Here is a 21,347-nt window from a genome sequence, read left to right as displayed (position 1 = left end):
GGTTATGTTTCAGCTGGCAACAACTAATTTAACCCTAACTGATGCAGACTAATTTCTTAACATTGACATTCATCAAACAAATAAAACACCTAAGGAGATGATGAGACTAATTGGGTTAAGAACTGTCCAACACATTATTAACTGGAAGGACACATCTTCTTCAAGAAGGAAATGTGGTCCAATGTGACCACAGAGTCCAGACCTTAACCCCACTGAGAATCTTTGAATATCATTGGATAAAGGTTGTAGGATACAAGGAAGTATACAAGAAGTTTTCTCCTCGGCTTACAGCAGAGCAGAGTGACTGACAGACCCATGTTTCGGACCAAACACTCTAGTGATTGCTGTCGGTAGATATAACTATTTAAGACTTATATTAACACAAACATTCCGCTTACTTCTGCTTTAACTACATGCATATAACAACAACAACTAGCCTATTATTATTATTATTATTATTATTATTATTATTATTATTATTATTATTATTATTATTATTATTATTATTTTAATAATATTAAGAATAAATGAACTAGGCCTACTTCCTTGTGTACATATAAATGTAACTGAACTAGGCTACCAACCTCTACAAAAAGTAGCTACAGTTTAATTCATAATAAAGTAGCTACTAGCTTCCAACACATGCCTACAGTATAGTGAGTAGTTAGGCTATCAATTACATGCAGCACTTACTTTAAGCACCTTTGAACTGTGGCTGTAAATGATTCGTCACAGAGACCAAGGGGTACTGTATTATGAGTTTCTGCACTAATGCTATTGTGCCAAGAACAGATAATTCAGGTTGTCTGACATGAGGTCATCCATGGTCAGTGTAACACCTGTAGTGGATTTAAGTCAGTGCTCCCAGACAGTACTGAGAAGAGGAAAGAAGAAACAACACAGACCTACTGCTGTGGATGAACAGAAAAACACACACACAATTTAGCCACTTGAAAACATAAACAGCAAAAATATCAGTTTAAGTGTAGGCTACATTTTAAAAAAATGTTCACAATTCAATAGTTCTTTCTTTAGGCACCACATTACCAACGAACTTCCATAAATGATCTTTGTTGTGTTGAACATCACCTGTTTGAGTTTTATAGGGCCTCACACCAAACCTGTTATCTGTTCAGCTTATTTGTGTCTTCGTGTAGGCTAATGACATATTATAACTTTAAATATTATGATGGAAGATAAATGAAAAATCACCGACTGGTGACCGTGGTTCAGCCAGTTGGGATTGTTAGTTAGCTAGCTTCGCATGTCGAGCAAAGAAATGCATTCAATCAAAAATATCACCATCCTGTTTTGATCAGCTATTTTATGACTGTGTGAACCTTGTATTTCACATTTTAACTGTCCACCTCAAGCATTGCGCTTCACTTGTGTCCATCTAACCCTGCTGCTTTGTGTGTTTAGTCCCTGCACCCACTTCTCTTTGTCACTTTGTCTGCTGTGTTTCCCCAGTGTTTCCATGTGCTTCTGTCCTGTTGCCAAACAGAGATTTGTCATTCATCATTTTATTGTGTTCCCAAGTTTTGTCTGTGTTTTGTACTGTTTGGTTTTGCTCCTCGGTTTTAACCCATGACCTCACCATCCAGAGAGTTTTTGAATTGTGTTATTTGAAATAAATCATTTTACTGCATCTGCTGATTTGTTGCCTGTGTCTGGGTTGTACAAACCCTCTCAAGTCGGCTTATACATGAATCACTTTGAGAGAGTCATATGACAGTACTTCAACTCTTACTTAGTAGAGCACTACAATGAGAATAATACAATGGGGAGCAATGGGGAACTACAACTTGACATATTGCCACATTTTTTCAAATGTATCACCCCACATGATAAATGACACAATCACACACTCATTTTAGCATGAACGCAATGTTCCCATGTAACTATAGGTTAACTAGTGACAAAGTAAGGAAGTGTAAAAGGAAGCCAAAAGTAATGAAGAAAATTGCAGCTTGTGAATGAAACCTTGATGAAAGATTCATTATCATACTGCTTTTGAATATCATTTTACATAGTTATTGTCAATATGTAAGTTGAATGTCATATTCTGTTGGTTAGTACTCTGACAATTTTGACTGTACAATGCCGAAATTGAGCCAAGCCAAGATTTGGGAAAATTAAAGGAGCATTATCGCAAATACAGCAGTAATAGCATAAAACAAACTGAAATATGCAAAAGATGGGTCGGGGGGAGCCATAACTAAATTTACAAAAAAAATCGCCAACAGTGTAGTGTCCGTGGGGCAAATGCAGCATTTGTCTTTGTTATGATCCAAGCCGGCCCGGCGCTTGCTGCGTTCAATTGCACTCGGAACTCGCAAATCCGACCTCCGAACCGGAAAAATGCAACAGTAAATTGTATTGTAGCAGTGTTAGGCTGCTTACAGTCACTGAATCGTCCCACTGCGGTCTGCACGTCACACCAACGATCATACATTTGTAGGAGGAAGTTGCAGTTGCTGTTGTTGCCGTTGTTGTGGTTGTGCGCGAGTAGAGCTGCCACTTCCACTAGCGAGTTTTCTTTTTCCTTTCCCGCGATTGCACGTTCATTCAGCCTGGTGAGGGAGGAGGAGGGGGGAGGGGGGAGGAGGGAGGAGGGAGGAGGAGGGAGGAGAGGGGAGGGGGGAGGAGGAGGGGGAGAAGGGGAGGACTAAACGAGGCTCCTCTCTCTCTCTGACAGCTGCCCGCTTGTTTATATCTGATATGCTCCGCCTGGCTCCATCTAGTGGCCGAATTAAGAATTTGGATTTGCGATAATGCTCCTTTAACTTAATGAATTGTATCCAATTTTTGTGAATCTTTTTGATATGACCTCACAAAACCATTTTTGGACACTACTTTGCCTGTGTAAAAACTTTGAATTGCCTCCATTTGCAGCCAATACTTAACGCCTCCACTTGTTGAATTGCTCTAAAAAGTGTTGTGTCATCTTAAATCACTTGGAAGCTTTTGTTACTCAACTTCCAGCTTCTCACCATACTGACATTTAGTTGAAATTTCACTTTATAATACTATATGTCAAACTTTACAAATAAACACCTACGTCTCTCTCTCTCTCAGCAGTGGTAAACTGACACAGACACGCTGACAAAACATGTAGCAGTGGGCTAATTAATGAGTGAATCTCTTAAGAATGCCTATATAGCAGGATAATAGTGTTAATTTAGCCTTTCAATAGGGCCCTTTTCACGTTTAATTTCTTTGGTGCTCCTGTATTTCCTTTGGTGATGATACCAAACTTCTTAAGCGGCCGCTGCTCCGTGACTGACAGGCGGATAGGCTACTTGCAAACAAGCAGTGCGCATGGGGAGGAAGGGCGACACTGCTGCCTGCTCAGTCAAGTGAGAGAGAGCGGCGCAAGGAACTGGTTCAGAGCTTTTCTGAAGCAAAACAGAAGTTGAAATGTTAAAAAAGAGAGAAAACAGCCCTAACTTCCACAATAACTTACAGCTTCAGAGCAGCAATATTACTTTATTTGCATCAGTTAATTTGATGTGATCACATCATACTTGTACAAAACTTGTTTGGTGGGGAAGTTTTTAGAATGTCCATGCTGGGGTTTTTGGTATAACAAAAATCCTCTCACTGTGTTTCATCTTTAAGTTTAACTTGGGACACATCCGGGAGTGCCACAGACTTCTTCTGTGTTTTTTTTGGACCCGAATCACTGTCAAAGTCTTCATCATCCTCATCCCCAAGGTCAGCAAAGTCATCGTCATCGTATTCATCATCGCTGTCCATGTCCTTCTTCCGTCGTCCACGTCCCTTTTTCTGTGTTGTTTCATCCTCCTCCTCTGGTTCGTTTTCATCCTCCTCCTCTGGTTCGTTGTTGTCCAGATGTGAATTTACTCTACAGGGTGAGATAAAAATCACAGTGAGCAAGAGCCAAGAGCAAAAGGAAAAAAAGTCAACCTTTGTTGTCAGTGTCATAATGCAATCAAAGAAGTAAACACAATGACACTTTAGCGTAAATTGATGTTATTTGCATAAAATGATGATGAGCTGTAAGGACTGGAGCTAAAAAGCTGGCAGCAAGTTATTTTCAAGAAACAGTAATGTATCTCCCTGTCCACAAGATGTCAGTCTTGCAATAGAAGTCACTGCATGTGGTTGATGAAAAATTCAAATTTCACATATGAAATGTAACTTTATGCTGCCTCTGGATAAAGTACATACACCACATTTCTTACAGTGATTTAATGCTCATGCAATGTGAGGACATGTCATATGGAGGACTTCATCCTGAGTCACTAAGTGAAAATGTGGATACAAAAACCATAAAACTGGCTACATGAGATAGAGAGTAATTTTCTCTGAGGTCAGTAGAAAAGTTGATAACTGTGAGCACACAAAATGCACAACACAAACACACTCTAACGGTACAGGAGCACTCACGGAATAACGATGTCCTCTTTCTTCCCACACTTGCAGCAGATATCTTGCTGAAGAGCGCAGGCCTTACAAATGATGTGATACGCATCTTTCACAGTCTTTTGAGAACATTTGACACTGAAAGAAAGAAACACATGAATGTCATCAATATCCACACTGAAACCAACTACATCAGACTAAAGGTTCTACTAAAGCTGAGGTTTACCTTTTGAGCAGAAGATATTTGAAAAAATTGCTGCAAGTGTGTATGCGAGTCAAATCCATCCAGTCTGGTTTAAATAACCAGTGGCTCTTTGCAGTAAGAGCCTAGCTCTCTGTAAAAGCTTCTGAGGACTCAAGCAAGTCTTTCATAAAAGTGAGGAAAGTCAAAATTGTGATTATTGTTAGAAAAGGAGGGAAAAAATCTTATGTTTAACCTAATCCCATGGACCTGTGACATGTAAGTGGCTTACATGAACACACCAATTAACTAACTGATAAGTTTAATTATAATATGTGTTGATTCATATGTTTTTGTTGCGTCTCGTATAATATACTAGAACATATAGGCTACTTGTGTAGTGTAAAAGGTGAAATCAGCTCAGACGTGTGCACAGTCATGAGCAGTTTTTAAACGGACACGAATACTTTTCCTGTACTACACCAATGTGTGCAGACAGTGCACCTACCATTTTCGGGCCTGTGTTAGCGACTTGTATTTTTTGTACTTGACTTTCCACTCCAGGACATCCTTACAGCGTTGACAGAGCCCATCATGAATCTTCGAATTTGCTTTCTACAATTAGGATCACATGAAGAAACAGGATGACATAAAGGACATTGTCGTGGACATGCAACTATGGCAGAAGCCGAAAAAACTCCCACTGATCGAACAAAAACGTAAACGTTCACACACCTTCACTTGAGTAGTTGCTCCGTACTTGTCGTTTCTGTAGGCGGAGGTGTTTTGATGCTTCTGGCCTCGCGACCGAGACACATTACCTTTCTGTGAACTCATCCTTTTGGTCCGTTTTAGCTACACATGTTAGGAAGATTTACAAATCCAACAACCATGCCAGAGCTCTCGCTAACCCGGAAGTAGTGCGTGTACGTCGTGAAACGTCATAGGTCAAAGCTTGAACCATTCGTTGAAATTAAAGTGGACTTTTTTTTATACAGTCTATGGTTAAAATACATAAATACAAAGGAAGAAACATTTCTGTGGTAAAAAAAATAATAATAATAATAACGAAAAATAACAACTCTCTTGTAAACATGCTTTAAAAAACAGTTACACATTACTCACCCACAAGAAACTCCTCTGTCGACACTGGTTGGCCTGGCCCTCGGACTAGTAATCTCATACTGGTTCTCCTCCGTGTCAATCATCACATAGCTCACCACTCTGCGGCGTCAGTAAGCCACGCCCATAAATATCAACACTCTGCGCTATTGGTGGGCAGGGTTCTTCGAACGGTTTTCTATTGGCCCTGGGAGCTGTCAGTCACAGTCTCCCCTACAAGCCAAGATAACAAGCACAGCGATAGTCACAGCTACAGCGGTGATGTTTCGGATACTGATACTGCTGTATTGGCCGCGAGCTGCTGGACAACCAACACAACACGGACGTGCGACGAGAATTTAGTTAATTAATTTTCTTTATTAATCTTTATCGATTCTACTCATGTCGCTGTTGAAGTGCTTAGACTTGAACCTTTTGAATGAATCGGCCTCGTTATCATTCAGGACCATATGTTGAGAGAAGTGAGCGGAGGAGAAAGACACGACAGTTTGGGAGGCTGTCTGGACCGGAGGACGAGGAGCGGTTAGCTAATAGTAAGTCACATCTGTGCTGCTAAGAGGGATATCCACACTGAGAGTGACATCGCAAACAAACAGGACACGGAACAGAGGGATAATCTGTCCGAGGATAGTCTTGTCAATCACCTGGCGTCGAGAAGAAGATAACTTTGTTGGCTTCGGTGCGAAGATAGACACCTAACTACGGCGACGTTGGCAAACGCTGTCAACCTCCAAATAGAAAGAAAACTAAACTAAGGTCCAGTCGCCTTTCCAGGTAATGTGCTCATTTACTACGTCCAGTCGTCATGAGAAACACACGTAGACGTGCATGCAGAGTGTTGCTCACTAATTGGCTCATCACAATTGGTAACAAAAATGTGTCCACCCTCCACAAACCCAAATCAGCCAAGGGTCGCTGTAATCTCACTGAACACATTGCTGCTGCCTTCACCACCATTTTACAATAAATCCCTGCCGGTCTCCATCCTGTCCCCGTGGCTGGGGGATTATGGACTATTTTGGGGAATATGGGAAGCAAATAGCGTCCACTATGTATTTTCGCCTCTGCGTGTTTCCCATGGCATGTCACAGCATCCTGCAGAAGTAGTATTCATAGATTACAAGCGGCTCTAAAAAAAGTACTCACCCCAAGTCATCCCCGAGTAGCACAAGTAATTAAGATGATTAAAGTCACCTGTGCTGTATGTAATCAAATTGGCACAAGTTATTTTTAGGTCTAACACACCTGAATCTAGAAAGCAGGTTGTTGAAAAACGATGCACAATATCCTCTGTGAAGACTGATCAGATGTGAGTGAATGTATGAAGGGAAATGATTGCTGCCATGGCATGGGCATAGAAAATTAAGCATGTAGGGGGAATGCTGGTGGTGGAGGCCTCCAAGAAGCCTATGGCAAATTTGTAGCTCCTTTGAATTTGCCCAGAGGTGTATGAATGAGATGGAAGATATTGGCAACAACTGCTGCTTTGGTCCTTTGTCATACAGACAGACTCACATGACACCTTGGCTAGCTTTTGCCTGAAACCATGTGGCAAACTGAAATAAAGAAGAAGAAGAGGAAAACCTGCGACCCATATTGAGATTACTGGGCTGCCCACTTTTTGATATAAGCCAAACATTGCACATCAGCAGAATTTCAGCTTCCCCATGTTTAAGCAGTGGTGGCTGCATTATGCTGCTGGATGCCTTTCTGCAGCAGGAACTGGAAAGCTTGTAGAGGCTAAAATGAAAGAAAGCAGTATCATGCTGCTATATCCTGCAGAAAATAGCTTTTACACACTGCCAGAGAATTGCTTCTTAGATGGTTTTACTTGAGTGCAGGACTCACATGCAGCTCCTAACATAAAACCAGACCTTCACAGCAATGATGTCAAGCAATGGTAACATCATGAGACTGCACCTCAAAATAATCAAGAATTTATGACAGGGTTTAACTCATTCAACTTGACAGCGCTTTATGAGTGCTGTCAGTTAGAAAGGAGCAAAAAGAAGCTGCTTCTTTCATGCTGTCATCATCACATAGCCTCAAGGATGTAATTGAAAAGCTGTAATACCAGGGATTAATGCTCTTATTATGGTGTAAAAGTCTCCCCACGCTGTCATAAACCGATATCATGATTCATTTTTCCTCGAGCAAAGCACGTGTAGTTTCCCCAAAGGTTAGAAAATGACATCAGAAAAGTACTGGGCATTCCTGAAATTGTGTAAAGTCTCCACTGCTGGTTACTGCAATTATATCTTCATACAGATATCCATTTTATTCAAGGTTTTCATAAATCGTAAATCACAACATCTAAAGTACAAATATGTAAAATCAACAACCTTCCAAGTTACCTGAGGAGCCAGTCTATCGCTAGAGCAAGTCGAGAGTGGAGAAGTGTTTCAGAGCAACATGAAAGAGATGTATGATGGTTATTTTCCAAACAGGGCTTTAGAGATGTACAGACAGCGATGCTTATTGCATCTCTCACTGAGAGGAGAGCATATCATAGCGGATGTTATGGTGAGAGAGTTGTAGCTATAATGAGTAATAAACCTCCAGGGTCAAGGGTAAACACAATCTAAGGGTCTAAAAATGGAGGCAGCAGCATGTCTAAGATATGTCATATCTAAGAAGTAGCCTCGGGTCAGGGTGAGGGTAAGGGTACAGGGTACAGGGGGAGACAAAAAAGCCTTCCAAGTCAATACTGTCTGAGTGGTTGTGGAGCCTTGAGGCAGACAGAGAACAAACACTCAATCAGGGTCAGGACTGTTTCTTTTTTATAATCCTGGTTGAAGAGAGCCATGTGTACTGAAGAGGGGGATTGATAGTATATTTAAAAACTAATGGCAGCAGCCTGACTTTAGGCCCTAGTCCTGGAAACTCCCTGCTTTTCTAGTGTTTATATTCTTGGGGAGAACATCATTCAGCAGCTGTATGGCACACATTTGCCCGTGCACCGCTGATGCTCTTGTGTTATGACATTACATCTGTTTTCTTCTCTCTTTCTTCAGTTTCAAAGGTCATTCTTGGCTTTAATCTACTAATGAAATGTGTGTAATTCTATTTTAACCATTCTCACTCTTCCTGTCGCAGTGTTTTGAGGATGAATCACCTATCCTTCAGCGAGCTATGCTGCCTGTTCTGCTGTCCACCGTGCCCGAGTAAGATTGCCTCCAAGCTGGCCTTCCTGCCTCCAGAGCCCACCTACAGCCTCATGTGTGACGAGAGTGGCAGCCGGTGGACGCTGCACCTCTCTGAGCGCGCTGACTGGCAGTACTCGGCTCGGGAGAAGGACGCCATCGAGTGCTTCATGACACGCACGTCAAGAGGGAACCGCATCGCCTGCATGTTTGTCCGCTGCTCGCCCAGCGCCCGTTACACGCTATTATTCTCCCATGGAAATGCAGTGGACTTGGGTCAGATGAGCAGCTTCTACATTGGCCTGGGGTCTCGGATCAACTGCAATGTCTTCTCGTACGACTACTCGGGTTATGGGGCCAGTTCTGGGAAACCCTCTGAGAAGAACCTGTATGCTGATGTAGATGCTGCCTGGCAGGCACTCCGCTCAAGGTAAGGAGAGCTGATGATGTGATGATGCGTGAAGGAGTGGATAAGGAGGGGGTGTATTGATTGGTAGTGGAATTACAGTAACTGAATAGCAAAACAGACCCCATAACTGGGTTTATATAGGAATGGAGGCATTAGCCTTACAAGTGTGTCTCTTATCTGTCAGGCACTCGGAACATGCTAATTAGTGACAGTATCTCTACTTGGAAGTAAAATAACCGTAACTGGCGGTGAAGACGAGGCTTGACAAGCATTGCACAGTTTTAACTTGTCTGCAGGATATTGTGTCATCACCCAGAGCCTAAGGTAAGAGTAGCACAACACAGAAAAGTAGCCAAAGATGATACAATGTCCCCATTGCTCTCTCTATTATCCAGTCACAAATAAAGCAATCAGCTGTGTAAACAACAGTAAGGAAACTGCCATATATCTCTGTTTGTGTAATTTTCATGGACAGCTTTGTATTGGTGGTGGGAGGTGTTGTGAATAATAACAACAACCACCTTCTTGCTCTGTTATACTGTGAATGTCTGCAGCCAAGGGGTGAGTGTCAGTAGGTGCTAAATTAAATGGAGACCACTGAAATGAAAGCAGATTTAAAACAAAATGAGAGGAAGCCTGGCTGATGTAGACTGATAGTGAAAATCATTATGACATAATGGCCTAGCAAAAAGAGTTAGGAGTGATTAAGAAGACGTGGAAGAGGGAGCTGGGTGGAGGGATGATGAGATTGGACGTGATAAAACCAGGGGTGGAGATGACTAGTAATGGAGGTTTAGTAGGGATGACACCATGTTCTTGTAGGCGATAATAAGGAGCGTGATTTCTATGATCATGCTGGCCAGCCATATGTAGGTGTGAGTGGGTGCTCTGCTGCATCTTTTTGCTCTGTAGGCTTTGAATAGACTTATCAGTCTACTGCTGTATTCGACTTCTACTGATTGACGGTATCTGTATGTTGAACTGCGTATTGATCAGTATCTGAGATTTCCCAGTCGATAAAAGTTATTTATTCGGTTCTTCTTGTTGGTCATGTTTGCATTTATCTAAATCATAACATCGTAAATCAGATTCAGTGTGGTTTTACAGTGGAAATTGCTGTTGAATTACATTGCATTTAAACATATATATTGCTTCTATTACTGCTTCTCAAAATGCATTTTCTCAGCACCATTCCCTTCCCCCTCTCTCCATGTAAGCAGTGTTCACCAGTCAGTCTATCTAACCCCATGTCCCTCACTTCCTCCCATCTGTTCATTGTCTTCTACACTCTCGTCATCTCCTCCTTTTGTAACACCACACACTTAGTGCAACCATGTCTTTGGGGCTAAATCATCAAGGGAGCCTCTGTTCTGGGATCCCACAAACGTTCACTACATACTGTACACGGAACAGTGGAGTAATTGATTCATCAAGCAACAGAAAATGAATTGACACCTTACAATGATCAGTTATATCTCAAGCAAACTTTTGCTGGCCTCAATTTCTCGTTTCTCTATTATTTAATGCAATGAAAAATTAGATACCATTAGGATTTGGGCTATTGATTGGGAAAAGCAAATAATTAGACGATAACACTTTTGTGATGGACATTCTTCACAATTTTTGACATTGTCTACTAGTGGAAATGGTTGACAGAATCAGTAATGAGAGAAACTCTAGTGGCAGCTCCATCTGCACTCAAGACGTACTGTTGCCAATTTGCCATACACCTGTTCTGGTCAAAAAGGAGGAGGAGTGTCAGTGTTTATCTGTGTGAATATGATTGTGCATGTGTGTGAAAATTAACTGTCCATCATATTTCTGTTTTTTTTTGTTTATCTGGATGGGGTAGAAACGAGTTCATCCAGAAGGCCAATAGGCTGTTTCTGTATACTTCCTGCTGGAAGACAAACAAATGACTAAGTGAGGAGAAGGGGAATGTTGGCTCGGGAAAACTGAAAAGGCCGGAAGAAAAGAGCCAAAGCAGCTTAAATCGACCCACAAAGAGAAAAACTTGGCTACTGGTGTGGAGTGCTCCTCTCCTGTCAATACTGATGTGGGTGTATGCTCTCTCTGTGGTAAATGAAGGTGTTGCCACTGCAGAGATTTCAAAGTGCAGATGGATATCACTAGTACAGCAACTGGCAACAAAATGTCAGTGTTTCTTATCTACTGACTATTCCGGTGAGTGTCTGTCAGTGCTTCTTTTACATTTTACACCATCTATACTGAGAGAGTGGTCTTCTGTAAATAAAGTCCTTTTTAAATAAGGAAGCTGACAAGCTAAACAGGAAACCCCTGATCATAAAGCTCCTGTATGCAGGAAGTAACCCACTGCTGTGAAGACGAACCTGCTTTTCTGGAAACAAAACACTGTGTGCAAACAGACTCAAATACAGTGCTTTATGTTGAAATGTCTCTGTCCTTGGTGTTTTAATTTAGTATGCTTCACCTCCAGGAATGCTGCACCAAGTTTTACCAGAGCTCAAATGTAATAAGAAGTAAAAGAAACAAAGGCCTTCTGAGTAGTGTTAGCCTAACACATTCTTTTTTTTTTCTTCTTTCTACACAGGCCAGACTGCTGAAAAGAGGAAGTAGTACTGGCACTGCTGTGTTGTTCAGCTTTTTTTGTGTTTTTAATTTCATTCTTTTCCAGCTTTTTCAGTAGATCAAGGAATCCCTTTGTCCCACACTTAGTCCTGACAACAAGTGCAGAAATTAGTGCGGGGATTTCACTTGATCTAAACAGAGAAAAACAGACGCTTCATCAAATTATGCCTGGTGATTTGTCTCTGCGGCAAGACGTGGCTACTGTCATGAAAGCTCACTTATATAGTTTAGATATAAATTTGCACGGTGTGACACATCTTCCCTGTCTGTCATCTACACCTCATTTATCATTTCAGTGGTTTCCATTATTCCATAGTTGAGTGGAGTTATTCATACTATGACTGTAGTGATATGCAAATGTTTTCAAAGTATTCCTTTTTTGATTAATTTCATCATAGTGAGATCCCCAGAGCATCTAGCATGTGATGACATGTGATTGGTCAGTAAAAGTGTCTGATTGTCTGAATAGGTTAAATTTGTCCTTGAGCTACAGCACTCAGATGATTATCCATATCAATAGTGGCATTTCCTAATTTTCAAATGCCAAGTATACGGACCAGAGGGTTTAACTACTTGTCTAGTGGTATTACTGGATGTGCTGGCTGGAAAAGCTAATTACTTCTGTCCATGATGTTAATCTGCAGTTTTATTAAAAAAGGACAGAGCAGGTATTGACCCTACATCCATCTCTGACACTGCATTAAATGTATTTGTAGGCAAATGATGGAATAATCTTGTTTGAAATCTGATTAATGGCTCATAAGATCACAGAACTGGCTTGATATTCAAAAAGCCACAACTCGGTTGCATGCTGTATGTCCCGTGCCTTGTAGTCCCATGGTTAACAATCACACAGCACAGTTTGACTGAGTTCCCTCTGGCTCTCACAGTAAGACGAGTTGTACATGCTTACATGTCTGAGTGCTTGTTGTTCTGTCTCTGCAGGGCTTTGTTATGCATTCACACACAGTGGTAATTACATGGTGTATGAGCAAAGACTCACAGTAACTGATAAAGCATTAGGTCTCTGTATGATGCCCATCACTGCGAGAGATACTGACCCTAACTCTAGATACTGAATTGTTTGAGATACTGAGACAATTTGAAATTTTTAGGATTTTGTTTTTGCTTCTCCCTTGAGTTAGTTTCAGTGTGGGAATGCCACACATGCCACATGTCTTGTCAGCAAGGCTAAACCTTGACACATTTTAACAATGACACTCTCAAAAGCCAAGTTGCAAGTCTAAATGCCAACGTGTCATGACATCCCCCCTCTAGGATCCACAGTGTTTCCTCATTTGAGAGCATAGCTTGACTTTTTTTATAAAATGTTTTAACACATTTGTGACTTTAAAAACAAGAAAATGGACATTTGTAAGGAATTGAACTGACATGTTGTCACTGGTTAAAGAAAGACCCACACATTATGTAATAATGCGTATATGGTTTCTTCACTTGTGCACAGGACACAAAGGTATGTCGCACAGACAAGTTTATTTATTCTCTGCCAGAAAAATTGAAGGATCCCCAGGATCATTTGCATACACTGGCTTAACCAAATGATGAGTGTCAATTTAAAGTTTGTGGTTGGGATACCTTGATCACTGACAAAAGCCTCTGTCTGACTTCTTCCTTTTATTGCTATGTCACCGTCTCTGTCTGTGAGACGTCCGCTGTCTCTCCACTCACAATTTATATTATGGTAATGGGCCTGCTGTCAGAACTGTCAGCACCGCCAAACACGACCTACACACCCCTGACACTGTCAACCCAACAAGCACTTGGGTTTATACTCATCAAGTGCATCCAGTGCTACGACGTCTTATGCTAAGATAATAAAATGACAGTTTTTAAGCATTCAAATTGGGAATGCTTGTACATGAAGAAGGAAGTCTTGCGCACAAAATAATGAATACTGCTGGCTATATAATATATTATTATATAATTTCTGACTTGTGTCTCGGCAGTCTGTTTCTGATGGTTTGAGAGCTGTGCCAGATTCTTAATGGACTCTGTGTGTGATAGAAGGAGGGTACATCCCAGCCTTTTGACCCTGCTGAAGATGAATCAACTAGATTGTGTTTATCACATCAAACGTCCTCACTGCGTGGCCTCACATTAGTCGGCTGCCTACATCCCTCGTGCATGTCTCTCATGTTGGATCAGACGCAGAGCCTGTAGAGGAGAGCGACTCTCATCTCCCCCATTCTCTCTGCTTGTTGTACAGAATCAGTGTCTTCTTTTTTTTGATCATTTGACATTTTGAACACACGCAGATCTTGATGACTACTTCTTCTCATGTCTCATGCTGTGTTCTTTTTCCTTATCTGTGATTCAGCAGTAAGCAAATTCACCTTCTCCTGACTGTTAATAAACTTGTGTAGGCTGCTTTCACTGAGCTCCACAGTCATATGACGGCTAAACATAAAACTGCTCAGCGCCAATCCTCCTGTGTTCTTTTGTTCAGCCATCGCGGGTGAGACACTCCCTTCACCTGAGCAGGGAGTGGATCAGATGATTCACTTGTTATATGACTCAGCGTGTTTACACATTCACACACGACTGCCATTATCATAACAACAGAGGAATGTGTCAGATGGGGTCTACTATTTGAAGATTAAAGGGTGACGAAGTTGGTCAGAGGCATGAGCCTACTTCCGCTTGATGTGTGTGTGTGTGTCTCTCTCTCTCTACAGAGTGGCACTGTATCTTTTTCTTTTCCCTCAGAGATGGAGGCGGGCCAGCAGTCAATCCTGCTGGTCTAATATTGAGTGGTAGCCTAGCAACCAATTTCCAATGAGCTTTTAGGCCGAGGCCTTCCTCACACTGTAGCCAATGAAAACAAATGGGAAAGAAAAATGTGTCACTTCCTGTTCAATCATCTAATTGATCCAAATCAAACTGCCATCCGTCTTCTCAGACACTCAATAGTGGGGAGAAATTCTCACACACAGGGAGGCGACTCCGAATGTCTGTGATTATTTAGTTTTCCTTGCTTGAATTATCAGTGGCAGTTGGCCTGATGAATCCTGTGGACAAAGACTGCTGTGTCTGTCGGCTGGAGCGTGATCATTTACCTTACATGCCACAGAACAACAGGAGCATGGTGGTTATATACATGCTGTCATTGCGTCTTAATATTTAATTCACTCTTAGCCTATTGACTTTTTAAGTGTGTGAGCACTGAATGGCAAACGGATCCTGGCATCTGGTTCTTTTCAATACTCAAAAAAACAAGCGTTCAATGAAAGGAAATGGGTTAAAGGTGCATTGAAGTGCTTCAGTGAAGGATCCCCCTGCTGTTGTGCAGATGGTACTATAATCTGTTAAACATGCCTGTACATATGTTCAGGATATCTTAAAATATCTATTAGTCACAGTGACTGCTATGAGATGAGAATATTTTTGGTCTGCAGGGATTCAGAGGTGGGCAGCCAAGAGGGAGCGAGACACAGAGCAGGGGAATGAGGGAGGATGTTGTGCATAATAGATTGGATTTGTGTCAGGAGCCTAAATTGATGAAGGTTTGGGGGAGGGGTGTAACCATGGAGCACTGCTGGCTGTGGCCTTTTGACGTCTGTTCAAGCTGAAATGCATTGGAGTAAATTGTAGACTAGTGATGGCCAGGCCAGGGGGTTGTGCCGAGTGGGGATCTAGGCTGGGTGAAGCCTGTCATGGTGGCGTTTAAACTAGAGTGCAGCTGCAGGTCTGCACTGCCATCGTCCTCCTCTTTGCGCAGCCTTTTCTGAACGTGTGAGGGAAAAACCACAGCAGTCCATCTCGCTGCCAGCATGGCAGGGTGGGATAGCAGTTGGAGTGACCTTGTCAGTGGAAGGTCACAGCTTCAAGCCTTGCATTTTTTATTATGTTTATATGTGTGTCCTCAAGCTCCATTCTACCACTTTCACATTTTTGGCGCAGCCTTGCATTTAGCATTCAGTATCCTTATAACTGATGATGTCAAGTAATCTCAAAAAACCCTCTCTATATTGATATTACATCAGTTTTATGTTCTGACATCATGTGGTTAGCGTTTTTTAACAAAGCTCACATCTTTGACTTTCATTTTGAACCATCAAACGCGACTTGTCCTGCTACCTGTGGGGAACAGTGGCAGTCCCCTCAGATTGCTTCACAGCATCTGTTAACTCACTGTACTGAACCTGCCAAAATTGATTAGTTTTCACTTTTTTCTTTCCATTATAATCTCTGTGATTGCTATCAGACAAGTAGGTTACTGATGGTATAGAGAGCTTCCTGTAAACATCAGCTGATTTCTGAGAAATGGCCTTTGGCAAAACTGGACCAAAGCAGAGTCGCATTAAGAGTGACGAGGCTTTTTATTTTGATGATAAATAATTAAGATTCCACCATGGATGTGGTAAATTATAAAAGCATAGTGGCATTTACTTTGAAATGTCAAATGCTCTTTTAGGCAGATTTTTTTATTTTAATAGCTGATGGTTCATATTAGGGCCACATCTATCTTCTACAGTATATACTTTCTAAAAAACAAAAACATGTTCTCCTCCTCACTATCATCCATCTCCCTTTAATTAGTTACATTGTGTTTTATCTCTGAGATCAACTTTCAGTGCATGAATTGCATTTCATCTGCGTATCAGTGTAGCATTCAACAACCAGCGGTCAGTTTTCCATGCCATGTCGGTATTTTCCCCCCTATTTATACTTAGCTAAGGCCAGCTGACCCACCAGCAGTAAACAGATCCTATATTCCCAGCCAAGACTGTCTACAAACCAGACTGCCTGTGTGTCTATATTTCAGTGTACTGTCTCAAGTGGATGGGCCTGTTCTTAAGTCTGTTGCCCTTGGTAGCAGTAGGCAGATTATTCCTTTGCAAAGCTTGTGTTAGATGTGTATGTGTGCCGTATTTAATTATGATAATTCATTACAGCAGTGTGGTGTCAGCCTTGGTGTCCCAGTATTGTTCATCTCTGTGTAATATAGGAGTGCAATTGCAGAGGCTGCACTGTTAAGCCTGTAATGCCAGTGTTCCTAATTTTGATAATGGAGTGGAGCAGAGATTTTGTCAGGCTGGTTGTGACTGTTTACTATGCTCTATCCAGCAGTGCAGCAGTGGAGACACTGATGCAGTGTGCTCTGACTAGGTTTCAGGTCGTCAGCTGACTGCTCGCTTGCTGGAGTGGGTCACGTTCTTCATAATCAGTTGTGGAATGTCTTTGCTTCCCTTTGCCTCTCTCTCCTTCTCTCCTTCTCTCTTTATTTCTCTTTCCCCCTCAATCTAGTATCAGTGTGACTCTTTTGCACTCTTTCTGCTAATTTTCCTCTTATTTCCTTTCCTCTAACTGAATCATTAGATTCAGTGGTGGTCGTGTCTGTTTATCTGCTGTGAAACGCAGCAGAAAACCACTGAGCCGTGGCTGTGTCACATCTTTGTGAGCTTGTTTTAGGAGGGCCTATAATCACTGAGTCACTGTGGCATGACATCTCAGCCGATAATAGAGTATGAGTAGGTCTCAGTTTGCACACAGGTGCATGTTTGCTTATGAAGCAGCATGTTGGACAAACAAGAGAACGATGGGGGACTAATTGGCAGTGTGTGACAGGTAAAAGGTAGACTTTATACAGAGGATTGTTTTTTTTAACAAGTTTCCCTAATTCTATGAAAAACATTTTAAGAAAATAATCTTCAAGTCTTCAGATTGCATTCCAAAATGCAGCGTTTGCCTTTTCTATTTTGCAAGCTAAGCTGCTTTTTATAATTTACGAAAGGCCTAACTGGGTACCTGCCAACCTCTGGTTGAGCACACAGAATTTACCTAAACATGTCTGGCTGCTAGTAGAATAAACATCCTGTCCATGATCAGCAAAAGCATGATATTCAGATACTCTCTGTCCTTCTGGCAGGTATGGCATCAGGCCAGAGAGCGTGATCGTCTATGGCCAGAGCATCGGCACCGTGCCCTCTGTGGACCTGGCATCCCGCTATGAGAGTGCTGCAGTCATCCTCCACTCCCCACTCACCTCTGGCATGAGAGTGGCCTTCCCTGACACCAAGAAGACCTATTGCTTTGACGCTTTTCCAAAGTAAGTACAGTCCTCGATGGACAAACAACGTCCTCTGAAAGGCCCTCTGCCTCCATACACAGATATTCATGAAAAACAATATGCATGCCATGCATTTAAAAACACTATATGAATGAATCAGGAAAAACATAGACAAAAGCTCACAAACATGGAGTTAAAATCTAGAAGTTTAAATTAAATTCAATGTTTTATTGTTTGAGTTGCATTACTTAAATATTCTGTAGCTCCCTCTGGTGGCCAGTCAGCAAACCAGCTCTGCTCTGGTAAATTTCCTGCATTCATTGCTAATTTTGGGTTCATGATCCCAGTAAGTCAACGCAACACCCCTGTTTGTTTATCTGCAAGAAGAGTCTGTTTTGACTGTATATTCTGACATCCCTGTCTAACTACTCTTTCCTTATTTTCTAACTTGAAAGCATCGACAAGATTTCCAAGGTAACGTCACCGGTTCTGGTGATCCACGGTACTGAGGATGAGGTCATCGACTTCTCCCACGGCCTGGCACTATATGAACGCTGCCAGCGCCCTGTGGAGCCGCTCTGGGTGGAGGGGGCTGGACACAATGACGTGGAGCTCTACGGACAGTACCTGGAGAGACTCAAACAGTTTGTTGCACATGAGATAGTCAACTTATAGAGGAGAGGGAGGTGGGAGAGGAGAGGGAAGAAGCCACGAAAACAATAGCTTCCAGGAAAGGTTGGGCGATGGACAAGGGGTACTCCTTTTTTTAATTTTTATTTTGTGGATTAATGCAGATGGAGGTGATGTTTGTCTTTGTCGTGCTGACTTTATGGCAATGGGCGCCTCTTCCCCTTGGAGCTCAAGTTCACCCTGGCCCAGCACCTGTCATTACTGTCCACTCCACATGCTGCAGCTGTGAACTCACAACTACCCATCAGTTTGTTTTGCTCTTGGTTTTTCTTTTTCATCATGTTGAAAATTGCACATCATGAAAACGTGTGAATGAAAGAGGAGGTAGTCATGTACCCAGACAACACCATGTGTATATGCTATATATGAGTGTGTGTGTGTATGTGTATGTGTGTGTGTGCGCGTGTGTGCGTATGTGTCACATTTTGCTGCCTTTTGAGAAGGACATGGTCCACAGTTCTCAATGGAGACCTCTGTTCAGCTCCAGAGGCTTCAGAGATCCTGAGAAACCTTGGACCCGAAGTGGACCTGACCCTCACTAATTCAACTGAACTCCATCTGACTTTGAGGTCAGGTTTGGTCCTACACAATGTGGTCACCATACATTTTTTCTTTTTGATTACTGTTGATTATATTTTTTTATACTGTTCATGATATTTGCACGTATCAGCTATCACTGAAGAACTGTACAAGACAAACTGACATATTACCTAGTAGTGCCAGTGTTGCCAAATGTTTCATATAATCAACTGCAGACTTAGACACACAAAGAAGTACAAATAACATCAAGAAGCATCTTGAATGCTTTCTTAGCTACAGTACAGGCCAAAAGTTTGGACACACCTTCTCATTCAATGTGTTTCCTTTACTCTCACTGAAGGCACCAAAACTATGAATGAACACATGTGGAATTAACAAAAAAAGTGTGAAATAACTGAAAACATGTCTTTTCTTCTTAGTCTTCTCTTTCCTCTTTTCTTCTTCCTCTCCTTCTTCCTCCTCCTCTTCTATCTCTGACCCCACCAATTCTAGTTTCTTCAAAGTAGCCACCCTTTGCTCTGATTACTGCTTTTTGCTCTTGGCATTCTCTTGATGAGCTTCAAGAGGTGAACCTGACCTGAAAATGGTTTTCACTTCACAGGTTCATTCTTGTCAGGGTTCATTAGTGGAATTTCAGTGAGAATCTACAATGTAAATAGTCATGAAAATAAAGTAAATGCATTGAGTGTGTCCAAATTTTTGGCCTGTACTGTATATCCAGTCACCACGACTTTGTTTAGTCTTAAAATGGTACAATATGATGTTATAATCTACTACAAAAATATGATGCAAGATGGAGCTCAGTAAGAGGCTGTATATTGTTGGCCAATAAAATAATGTTCACACCTTCATTACTTCTGGGTTTTACCTTGAAGTGTTGGTGTAAGATCAGTATCACGATGCTCTTATCTTGAGTCATTAAACTGAAAATTAAAGAGTGGACCATTCTGTAGACAAGATACCTGACCCCTCTTTGCTGAAAACTAGTATTCGCCTTGAGATAGTTTAGATGCTAGAAGATGATACTGTTAAGAAGCCCAGTGTTGACAGTGTTTTCTCTGTCTTTGGGTCTGATGATATCACGTTAAATAATAATATATGTAGTTATTATTACAGACCTCACTTATGTACCTGTATCAGATCTTTCTAGATGTGTCTTTTTTATATGATAAAGATGTAACTACTGTGACAGCAGCTTTGTGCTCTGATCAAGACTTATACCACTAATGCCAATCAAGACTGAATGGTGACCACTATTGAACTGGTGTTGATTCATTTTCACTTCAGAAAGTTGTTTGAATATGGCTGTTTTATTTTAAGTTCATGACAAGCTTTTACATTTGAATATTTGAGCTGAAAATGAGTGCAGCCCGATGTCTGAGGTTATGTGAGCGTAAGCAGGTCATCATTGAAGGCCTCCGTGGTCAACAGACTGTTTTCCTTTTTGTTTTTGTCTTAACTTTTGTCTTTCAGTCTGCATGACATTTCTGAACCAGTGCTGTTTTTTTCCCTTTTTAATGCTGAGTGATGCGAAGCAAAGCATTACCCAGCTGGTAATCCATTAAGGCACTGTCGGTGAAATGAAATGAAAAGTAAATGTCAAGTGCTACTGCATGCCACAAATGGCTAGTTTCTCATGTTTTGGCCTGTATAACACAACTATCATTCTCTCATGGGTATTGTTAATTCCTGTTTTACACTTGAACCTGTGTTCACAATAGAGGTAGAATATTGTTAAGTGATAATTAATCAATAAGCCAATGGGTGCTACTGTAAACCTTCAGGTCTGATTTCTTACAGGTTGAGAGGAAGCAAAGATAGTTTGATGTTTGTCAGACTGACCAATATCCAGATCAGGATTGGTAACTGATGTTTGTCAGGTGATGGTCTGCTGTTATGACAACTACTTTTTTCACGACTCATTTGTCTTTATAAACAAGGTTATGCTTTCTTTGATTTTCACTTTGTAAATAGTATTTGTACTGGATAAGTTGTCATGTTTGTTTTTGTTTTCACATTTTATTTTATTTTTTTGTCAACTCTGAACTGTAGTTATTTCTTACTTCTCTAAATCTTGATATGAAAACTATTAAGCCCAAGATAGGCCATGATTTTGGCTTCTCAGCTGACCTTTGTACTGGTCACCTTGACTAATTTCATCTCTGATTTGATTAGATTAATTTTTTGTATAGCATATTTCAATACAGAAGGAACTTATATGTAATAACAATA

At 41.3% G+C, this 21,347-nt stretch overlaps 2 protein-coding genes across 2 annotated transcripts; one reads left to right on the top strand and one right to left on the bottom strand.

Annotated features, from left to right (window-relative positions):
* Positions 1-3,482: 3,482 nt before the first annotated feature.
* cUnh9orf85 (chromosome Un C9orf85 homolog) lies at positions 3,483-5,477 on the bottom strand. Its single transcript, XM_083979284.1, has 4 exons — positions 5,306-5,477; positions 5,079-5,185; positions 4,414-4,527; positions 3,483-3,868 (listed from the first exon to the last, which is right to left on the bottom strand). The coding sequence occupies exons 1-4, from the start codon at positions 5,405-5,407 to the stop codon at positions 3,601-3,603; spliced, it is 591 nt and encodes a 196-aa protein (XP_083835410.1). The 5' UTR covers positions 5,408-5,477; the 3' UTR covers positions 3,483-3,600.
* Positions 5,478-5,958: 481 nt separating this feature from the next.
* Positions 5,959-18,560, top strand: abhd17b (abhydrolase domain containing 17B, depalmitoylase; the record flags this gene model as incomplete). Its single annotated transcript, XM_083978232.1, has 4 exons — positions 5,959-6,466; positions 8,789-9,265; positions 17,745-17,924; positions 18,341-18,560. The coding sequence occupies exons 2-4, from the start codon at positions 8,799-8,801 to the stop codon at positions 18,558-18,560; spliced, it is 867 nt and encodes a 288-aa protein (XP_083834358.1). The 5' UTR covers positions 5,959-6,466; positions 8,789-8,798.
* Positions 18,561-21,347: the final 2,787 nt, after the last annotated feature.

Source organism: Trachurus trachurus (assembly GCF_905171665.1).
Source record: "Trachurus trachurus genome assembly, chromosome: 9".
Taxonomy (NCBI): Eukaryota; Metazoa; Chordata; class Actinopteri; order Carangiformes; family Carangidae; genus Trachurus; species Trachurus trachurus.
This window is presented reverse-complemented; position numbering and strand designations above follow the sequence as displayed.

What these genes read in the sequence shown, in the direction of transcription:
- cUnh9orf85 (XM_083979284.1), bottom strand. Translation starts at nt 5,407, where the DNA reads ATGAGTTCACAGAAAGGTAATGTGTCTCGGTCGCGAGGCCAGAAGCAT. An exon ending in GAGCAACTACTCAAGTGAAG is followed by an intron (nt 5,186 to 5,305) that starts GTGTGTGAACGT and finishes TCCTAATTGTAG; the next exon opens with AAAGCAAATTCGAAGATTCA. An exon ending in CTAACACAGGCCCGAAAATG is followed by an intron (nt 4,528 to 5,078) that starts GTAGGTGCACTG and finishes TCTTTCTTTCAG; the next exon opens with TGTCAAATGTTCTCAAAAGA.